Raw genomic sequence first — 9,037 nt, 5'->3', positions numbered from 1 at the left:
TTTCTTTCAGTTTGTTGTTGTGCACAGAGAAGTTGTGGCTGCCCCATCTCTGGAAGTGTCCAAGGCCAGTCTGGAGGGGCTTGGAGCACCCTGGGTCAGTGGAAGGGATAGGGCAGGGGGATTAGAATTAGGTGATTTTTTAAGGTTCCTTTCAACACAAACCATTTTATGGCTCTGGGGTATTTGTGTTCTGCAGTGCAATGCAATGTGAGAGCAAAGCACACCAGAGAATGAAAGTCCTGCTGAAAAAAGCAAAACCAAAACAAATCCCAAAAAACCAAACTAAAGCTAGAAAGTTCTAGTTATTTATCCAAGGTGGGGAAAAAGAAAGTATTTCAGAGTGAAGTGGTTGTGGAAAGGCCAAGCCCTGAAGGTGAGGTCATGGAGTATTTTCTGGCTGAAGCCCAATACAGTACAAGGAAAGGAAAGCAAAGGGAAGTAGCCTGTGAAAAACAGCTGCTGACAGGGAGTGGAACAGACCTGTGGCATATTGGTAATTAAGGGCTTGGATTCCAGGCCTAGGATATAGAAAACCAGGAGAAAACCTGGTTCTTCCTCCTGTCACTCAGAGAGTCTGTGAAAAAGAATAAAGCAGAAGAAACCAGAGGGAGTTATAAAACTTTGTGAAGCACTTTTCTCAAATCCATCTGGGGTTGTCATGCTCTTGGAAAGGTGCCTTATGGAAATCTGGACACCTATAGGCAGATCCACGGTCTGAAAATCAGTGCTGCTGGAATCTTGGGTGCTCCTCCACCCCCTCAGGTATCACCCAAGGGAAACGTGATTTGCCATTTCTATCCAGAAATCCATGGGGGATTCCAGCTGCAATACCTAATCTAAAACCCATGGGCAGGGCAGAGCAGGGGCAGTCAGTGTGACCAGGTCACCATGCCCAGGTCAGAGAGGCACGTGGGGACCTTGCCAGAGCTGTGACATCGAGGTGGACTTTGGCAAAGAGTGGCCAGGCTGCACTCGCCTGGATGGAAGCAACAGGGGCTGTTGCATCAAAGCCTGCAAACCTCAACTTTCTTCTCTTCTAAACGACCTTCAGCCCCCAAAGTACCCCCTGCCCCCCAGCATCTTTTCCTGCCTTGTCACCTCCCTTTTTGCCATTGCTACCAACAAGCTCCACCAATCCTTCCCTCTAAAATAAAAGGTGAAGGGGAATGAGCAGTTCCCACACGATTGTACTGGTGGCACTCAAAAATCTCCAAAATCCCTGAACAGAGAGTTTTTCTGGAGCTCTGTGGGTCAAGAGGCCCCAGGTGTGTCAGTGATCACCTGAGGGCCCCAATGAACTTTCATGACCCCAATGAGCCTCACCTGTGCTCTCCACCCACGCCCATGGGCTGGGAGCCTATTGGAGATCAGCCTTGAGTTTGAGAGGGGTTTTTAGGCTGTGTTACAGGCTTGCTTTTTGTTCTGTTTCTGCTGCTTCTGGATGGACCTGAGGCTTCTCTGTGCCCTTTGTACCCTGGAGAGTGTTGATGGAGATTTTTGTGAGGACCCAGCACCAAATCCTTCTAGAGAGACCCTCTTGGTGGGGGTGCTGCCAGTACTCTTAAGTATTCTTAGAGATGCTAAAAGTGGAAGAAGAGAAGTAGACTAGAGCACCACTGGCACATTAATATTAATGTTTTTCTGTTCCTCTTTTCCTTTTAAAAATATACATAGGTAATATGGACTTTTGAACTCAGTGGTTTGGGAGAAGCACTCTTTTTTTCCTTTCTTTGGAAAACACCTGCAAATCCTGAGGCACCTGGGCCAATGCTCAATTGCTGCATTTTATTGATGTTTTTACAATTGAACAGGGGGCTGATAAGATTTATAAAGAAGACACAACTCAGGAGCTCGCTGAGCAGCAGTCTCTGAACTCATTGGGTGATGCAAAGAGCAGTACAGTATGAAGACTGTTTTCCAGTGCAAGAGTGATTGATAATAATGTGCCCACTGACACTGATGTCACTTGTTATTTCCTGAAGTGCAGGGGCTGGAGTGTTTGACAAAGCCTGGGCAGAATGATGAAGAATATTCCTCTCAGATTCTTCTTCTGTGCTTGTGCCAGTGTGATAATTGATGAAAGATTCGTGTTAATCATAAAAGTATTGGGGTTTGCATAAACCAGAATAATCAGGTCTGAAATGAAGCATGACACTAAAGAAAGGAAAATGTATGATTAAATTATTCTGTTTTACTAACAGTTTCCAAAAGAAGGCTTTCACACAGCCCAGTAGGTTCTGCAAAATCAGGTTTCCTGCCTTTGTGTGATCAGTTCCAGCCTATCCCTAGGCCCAGATATCCTGATTTCTGCCATTTCTTTATCTACCACGATCAGTTGGTTATCTGTGGGACTTGACAAATTGTCTGGAGACTTCACATCATCCAGCGATCCCACGGACCGCCACTGCTTACCTGGTAAAATTATAACAACGAAAAAATGACAATTATTGATGACTACAAGGAAACCATGCTATAAAAGGGAGCTGAAAACCAAAATTCTGTGGAGCATGGAGTGGGGAGTGGCCTCCATGCATCCCCTGCGCCGCTTGCTCTTTGTATATAAATACAACAATCTAAATTTTGCTGAATATCGAGAGCTTTGTTTGTCATTTCTAACAGCAGCGATCCGCGGCAAGGAGGAGACCGCGGGCAGCCGCTCCCTCCGCCAGCTCAGGCCAGGGGCACACGGGGGAAGCCGGCGCAAGGAACTCGCCAGAACCGCCCCGTTCCCCTGAGCGCGGCCCCTCCGGCCGCAGCGAGCCCGGGCTGGGGCACAACCGAGCGGGGTCGTACCTGTGCTGGAGCCGCTCCCAGCTCCGGGGCCGCCTGACCGGACCGGCACCAACACGGCCCGACAGCGGCGGTTCGGTCCCCGTCAGACCCTCCAGGCGTGGGCGCCGCTCTTTAAAGCCGACGTGGGGGCGCAGCGACTTTTCCCCTTCTTTGCATTCATCGTGCCGGGTAGGAGAGGAGGCGGAGGTGGTCGGGGAAATATTTTACAAAGCAACCAGGCGAAACTATACAGCTCATGGAAATTCCCCTACGCTACGGAAGGACCTTTCCCCAAGCGGGCTGAGAAAGGGTTCGCGGAAGGACAAGGAACAGCACAACGCGTGAGCGAGTCCTGCGACCTCGGAGTCTGCCGGCCTTTCACGCTTACGATCAACAAAATCGAGCGCTTTCTCTCAATTCAGATCCGTTGAACAGTGCCATGAAGGCATTCTTCTTCCAGTCAAACATGAAATTAGTGGAAAACGGTGATGTTCCGCCTACTGTGACTCCAAAAATCATAAAAAAGGGGTTTTTCCCTTCAAATGAGAGCACTCAAATCATAGAGGAAACGAGGTTTTCCCCAGTTCAAACACAATTCCCGAAAAGGAGTTTTTCTCCTTCACTGTAAACAATTTAAATCTCTTTTATTTCTCGTAACCCTCCTTTCTTCTTTTTTTTTTTTTTTTTTTTTTTTTTTTTTTTTCGGTGGGGGGGAGGCAATGGAGAGTGACTGCTGTCACTTCTCCCTCCTCAGGGGTCACACCCGGGGCTGCTGCCGCTGCCGAGTGCTGGGAGTTTCCTCCCAGTCCCCTCGCAGTGTCCCTCTGCCTGGCAAGCACCGGCAGCGATGGGGAGAGCACTGCCAAGGAACTGCGAGCGCTGCACCTTCCCCGTGCTCCTCATCCCCTCCCAGCTCCTTCTTGTTCACTCCCGCTGCTCCCACTCGCCCTCCCAGTTCCCTCACACCATTCCCTGTGCTCCCAGTTCCCTCCCAGTGTTCCCAGTATCTCTTCCAGCGCTCCCACCAACGGCAAAACCTTGTGGAGCTCTCCGGGAAATAGGAAAGGTATAGAACTCTCAGAAAGGTGAGTGAAAGCAAATTTCGGGATGGGGAAATGCAAGAATGCTGAATATGCAAGAATGTGAAACAATAGGGCTGTGAGCTGAGTAGACACAGGCCTCAGGGAAATATGCTAAGACAGTAGAAATATGTAAGCTTAATAATGAGGTTTATCAGATCAAAGATCATCAAAGAACTCAGACAAGCTATAAAGTAGAATGGTCTGGCTTATCCTTATTTTGAGAACATGATAAAGAGCATTTGCAATTCCTATGACCTCATTCCTGCAGATTGTCATAATGTGGCTTCCCTGACTTTAACCAATCCTCAGTATCTCCTGTGGGACTTGCAGTGGAAAGGTGTCTCTGCAGGCTCAGAGAAAGTTGTGCTGGCAGTGCCAATGCTCAGCTCCCAGTTGCTCAGCTGGCTGGGGATTCACCGTATGACAAGCGCCAGGATCAGGCTGTGCTGCCCAGAGCTGCCTCAGGAGATGCCAAGAGCGCTGTGAGAAAGGCTTTACGTGCTGTAGAGCCAGCTGGTAGCTGTGCTTTTCCACAGCAATGCAAGGCCACACTGAAGCTTAGAGTGCTGTGCTGGGCTGACTTTGTGCTGTTGTGTCCCTGTAGCCTCCAACCCATCCTAGCCCGGCTGCAGAAAGAAAATCTGACCCGATTGTTCGGGAACTAAAATACTTTAATATTAGAAAATAACACACAGCAAACTGAAAAGTTTCTGGGAAAGATGGTACAGGGACACCAGCTCCATTCACAGGGGCAAAATGGCCAAAAAGAATTGTTAAAACATGTCAGGAGTATTTATAAACGTGGGGAAGGAGAGGAATTAGGGTGGAATTTAGGGAGCAGATCCAAGAGGGAAGGACAATTAGGAATATTAACATTATTGCAGAAAAAAGGAACCAATTACAACAAGGAAAGAAGAGAACATTCTAGCAATGATCAATATACTGGAACTGAATGATTCTGAGGGTGATTTTTTACTCATCACTACCGCGAGGGTTTTCCCACAGCCTTAAATGAGCTCACCAGTACTTATATAAGATAGTTCCAACATATTCCCGTTTGATTATTCAGCCCAGAAATAGGTTTCGTAGTTTTATGACAGGATTTGAGAGTGAAGGGGGGCAAGCGGGAGCGGCACAATGTCTGAGGGGGTTGTCTTCAAAACACGGAGATCTGAGTTTCATTGGACTGTGTCACTGTGGGGGACAGCAGGAGGAGCTCTCCTTCGCTTTTAGTTCGTCTTTGACTATGAAGCACAGAAGTTCCACCAACAGTTTTTCCTGGAATTACATGAACCTGCTCTGGACTGGGAATCAGGAGGGAGCAGCAGGAGTTGCACCTGTGGATACCGCGGTCTGGCCTGAGCAGCTGCATTTCCCAGCGCTGGAGAAACTGAGAACTGAGAAAAGGCAGTTACCATTACCACCCATATGAGAGACTTTTGGAATTCGTCATCTCTTCAGAGCGGATAGAGGGTCTGCTGGCTTTTGGTTGTTTTTTGGAAATTTTTTTTGGGGGGGGGGAGGAGGTGTGTTTGTTTGTTTGTTGGGGGGGTTATTTGTTTATTTTTGTGGGGTTTTTTGTTTGTTTTGGATGGGTTTGGTTTTGTGTGGGTTTTTTTTTTTTTTTTTTTTTTTGTTTTGGGGTTTTTTTGGGTGTTTTTTTGTTGTTTTTTTGGGGTTTTTTTTTTTTTTTGTTTGTTTGTGGTTTTTTTTTGCCTCGGCAGTGCTTTCCCCGTTGAATAAACAAATACTTTACACTTCTGTCAGAGGAAATTACTTCCCAAATTTGTTGGGGGATGGGCCGCTTGGGTTTGCTCCTTGGAGGGTTGGGGGCCTTAGGAGGTTTTCTCCAAAATTTGTCCTAAACCACAATTTTAATATATCAGTAACAACTGTCTTAAGAACTAGAGGTAATTTTCTTACATTTTTGCATAAAGCAAAAACAAGTAAAAAAGGAAGTACTAAAGACGTGAATTAATTGCTTCAGCCTTACCTCTACAATAAGATAACTGCATCTTGTAGTTCAGAGGAGCTGAGTAGAAGAGAAGTAAGCACCATACAAACTTCAATTTCCTCATATCTATATCAAAAGAATTGCATCTTTTAATTGTTATAATTCCAGCTTAAGCGACTTGCTGACGTGATTTCTAAGTGGATTGCTCTGGACGCCCAACCCCGCCGCGTTCCGCCTCCAGAACACCTCACGCCTTTTACCCCGCACGATGAACAGTCAAAAGGAACAAAATCCGGCCACGGATTTAGTCATTAATGACACGTTGAAAGTGACGCCTTCAGAGGGACCGAAAAATGCGATCGAAACGGCGTTTCAGGCATACGGCGATCCCGGAGCTGCTCCAGCACAGGTACGACCCCGCTCGGTTGTGCCCCAGCCCGGGCTCGCTGCGGCCGGAGGGGCCGCGCTCAGGGGAACGGGGCGGTTCTGGCGAGTTCCTTGCGCCGGCTTCCCCCGTGTGCCCCTGGCCTGAGCTGGCGGAGGGAGCGGCTGCCCGCGGTCTCCTCCTTGCCGCGGATCGCTGGCGACGAGCCGGTGCCGCAGCAGCGATGGCTCATCCCGGTGGCTCTCGCTAGCCCGGAGGTGGCTGCTCCGTGCCCGGCACAGTTTGGGCCGTGGCGCCCCGGGCTCGGCGCCGCTGCTCAGGCGGGAGGTGTCCCTGCCCGGCTCAGGGCTGGCTCGGCATGAACTTGAACGTGCCTCAGAGCCCAAAGCACTGCAGGCGCCGAGTGGAGGCACAAAGCGCCGCATCCTGCCTGCCTCGGGCTCTGGAGGCTCCTTGGCGCTGCCTTCTCGCCCAGGAGCCGCTTCCCGTTCCCCGGCAGGGACCCAAAGCGGCGGTGGCAGCGCTCGGTGTCCCCGGGCTCCGGGCCGGCGGGCAGGGAATGCGGGGGACAATGCTGAGCAGCCCGGGGCTGCTGGTTCTTTCTGCCGCCAGGCGGACTCCGAGGCGCAGCTGTCCTGTCCCCGCAGGCGGCAGCTCGTAGGCGCTGTCAGCGCCTGTCCCGGCACGGAGCTGGGCTGCAGCGGCTGCAGAGCCCGAGGGGCCGGGGCTGCGGGCACCGGAGAACTCCCGCAGGCTGCGCTTGTCTCCGCAGGTGCTGCCGCAGCGTCCGGGCAGCGGGGACAGCGCGGGACTGAGCTGGCAGCACCTTCCCGTGCCTCGGTGTCTCGCAGGGCCGGGACCAGCCGGGAACTGTCATCATGTCCCTTGCAATGGGCCATCCCCGTGGGTGTGCAGCTGTTCCCGAGGCCGATCTCCGAAAGGCTTTTCCGGCATCCCTGATTTGTCGGGAGCACGGGGCTGATTGTTCCGAGCAGTGGGATTCCGGCTGTGAATTGGAGAAGAGTGAATTCTGCTCTATTCATCGGCGTCTGAAGGAGCTCCTGCATATGCTGGAGGGACGAGCAGATAGGCTTACAAATTTGCTTAAGACACAAGAAGCCGCTTGTCATAAGCAGAGAGATGCCACTTGTGAGCGTGCAGAAGGTGAATATATGGAGAATGCAACCTGTAACAGCGATGGTAGAGTGAGGGAGCAATTGAATCCCCAGGGCACATCAGCAACTGGCCATGGGCACAGAAGCATCCTCAGAAGATTGCTGGGTGAGTGCAGGGCACGCCTGTGGCCTCGAGGGAGGGCCAGTGTCAGCTGGCAAGGACAGGGCTGGCAGGTGTGTGGCTGTTTCCCGATGTGTGGAAGAGGCCTCGTGCTGCGCTCGGCCCCAGCAGTGGCTGCAAGCGGCAGCCGCAGCTGCCCCCAAGGCTGTGCAGCTCTCCTGCTGCAGCCTGTCCCCAGCCCGGTGTCCCTGGCTGTCCCCACAGCTGTGTCCCTGCCTGTGTGCAGCCTCTTGGCTCTCTGGCTGCAGCTGAGGGAGGAGCAGACAGGCTGAGAGCTCCCTCCTGTGCTCCCCGCCCATTGGGGGAGCAGCTTCGAGGGCCGGCTGTGCTTCTGGCAGCCAGCAGCTCTTTCCTGCTCCAGGCCAGTGGTTCAGCTGCCATCCCGTGCACATCTTGGTGCTGATCCTGCTCCTGTTGCTGCTGCTGGCGTTGGCGGTGGCCTTGGCTGTGCAGTCAGGTAAGGGAGGGGCAGCAGGCTGGGCCCAGCCCCTCGGGGCAGAGCGGGGTCCCTGCTCCCTGCACAGGGCAATCCTCACACCTTCTCCTCTTCCCCCTGCAGCACCACAGGTTCCAGTTCCACATGCGACTCCTCTGTTGATTCTGGGCTGTCCCCCTGGCTGGGTTGGATACAATGGAGACTGCTACTACTTCTCAATGGATAAAGGCACCTGGGATGAGGCTGAGGAGCGGTGCTCCGAGCTCGGGGCCTCCCTGGCCATTGTCAAGGATGAGGCAATGGTGAGTGAGGGGCTGCGGGCGCTGTGGGGTGGCTGAGGGGAGCCTGGGGGTGCTGGTGGGCCGGGCTGGGTGCTGGTGGGGCTGGGGCTGCAGCCCTGTGCCGGGGCCTTGCAGGGAAGGAGCCCCGGGGCCGTGTCCCCCCGAGGGGCCGGGGCAGCTGCCACTGCTCTCTCCTTGGCAGGATTTGCTCTTCCGCCTCCGCGGGAACGGCGATTACTGGGTGGGGCTGCGCAGATGGGGCGAGCACCTGCAGTGGGGGGACGGCAGCAGCTTCAGCTCCGGGTGAGTGCCGGGGAGCCGGGCAGGGCATGGGGGGACAGGGGCACAACGTGTTCCCCTGCGAACCAGCGCTGCCTCTGCTCCTCCCTGCAGGGTTCCTGTCCTGGGCGATTCCGAGTGTGTGTGCCTGGCTGAGGAGAAATTCAGGAGTGAGAGCTGCTCGAATCCGCAGCCGTATCTCTGCAGCAAGGCCCGAGCTCCCCTGTAACAGGGGCTGGAGAAAGGAGCTTCTCCACACTGGGCAGTCCCAGCTTCCCCTCTCAGCCCGGCACAGGGCTGTCCTTTCTCAGCTGCACCCTGTGCCTTGCATTTGCTCTCAGGGTCACCTCAGTGCCTGTTCATCCCCACTGCCAGCGCTGGGCTGGCTGTTCAAAGGAAAAGTCTCTGCAACCCATCCTGCCAGCCATGCTAGCTGGAGTGCATGGATTGCCCTCATTGCACAACATGCTGGAATAGGAAATCCAAATTGCCCTGGGCTCTTGGAAATCATCCCCAAGCGCCCTGAAGGGGAGACTTTTGGACTGTCCCTGG

General features: G+C 52.9%; 1 protein-coding gene across 4 annotated transcripts; it reads left to right on the top strand.

Moving 5' to 3' along the window:
* The first annotated feature begins 6,964 nt into the window (after nt 1-6,964).
* Nucleotides 6,965-9,037, top strand: LOC306804933 (uncharacterized protein). Of its 4 annotated transcripts, none has more exons than XM_079312151.1 (5): nt 6,965-7,474; nt 7,851-7,946; nt 8,049-8,227; nt 8,409-8,509; nt 8,827-9,017. In XM_079312151.1, exons 1-5 carry the CDS (start codon nt 7,072-7,074, stop codon nt 8,960-8,962), a joined length of 915 nt encoding a protein of 304 aa, XP_079168277.1. In that variant the 5' UTR covers nt 6,965-7,071; the 3' UTR covers nt 8,963-9,017. The 4 variants fall into 4 exon arrangements, with proteins under 4 accessions (XP_079168277.1, XP_079168278.1, XP_079168275.1 ...); XM_079312152.1 differs by having other exon boundaries at nt 8,600-8,936; XM_079312149.1 differs by having other exon boundaries at nt 7,851-8,227; nt 8,827-9,037.

This window comes from Erithacus rubecula (assembly GCF_903797595.1).
Source record: "Erithacus rubecula genome assembly, chromosome: 9".
In the NCBI taxonomy this organism is placed as follows: domain Eukaryota; kingdom Metazoa; phylum Chordata; class Aves; order Passeriformes; family Muscicapidae; genus Erithacus; species Erithacus rubecula.
This window is presented reverse-complemented; position numbering and strand designations above follow the sequence as displayed.

What these genes read in the sequence shown, in the direction of transcription:
- LOC306804933 (XM_079312149.1), top strand. Translation starts at nt 7,072, where the DNA reads ATGTCCCTTGCAATGGGCCATCCCCGTGGGTGTGCAGCTGTTCCCGAG. An exon ending in TTGTCAAGGATGAGGCAATG is followed by an intron (nt 8,228 to 8,408) that starts GTGAGTGAGGGG and finishes TCTCCTTGGCAG; the next exon opens with GATTTGCTCTTCCGCCTCCG. An exon ending in GGCAGCAGCTTCAGCTCCGG is followed by an intron (nt 8,510 to 8,826) that starts GTGAGTGCCGGG and finishes ATTTGCTCTCAG; the next exon opens with GGTCACCTCAGTGCCTGTTC.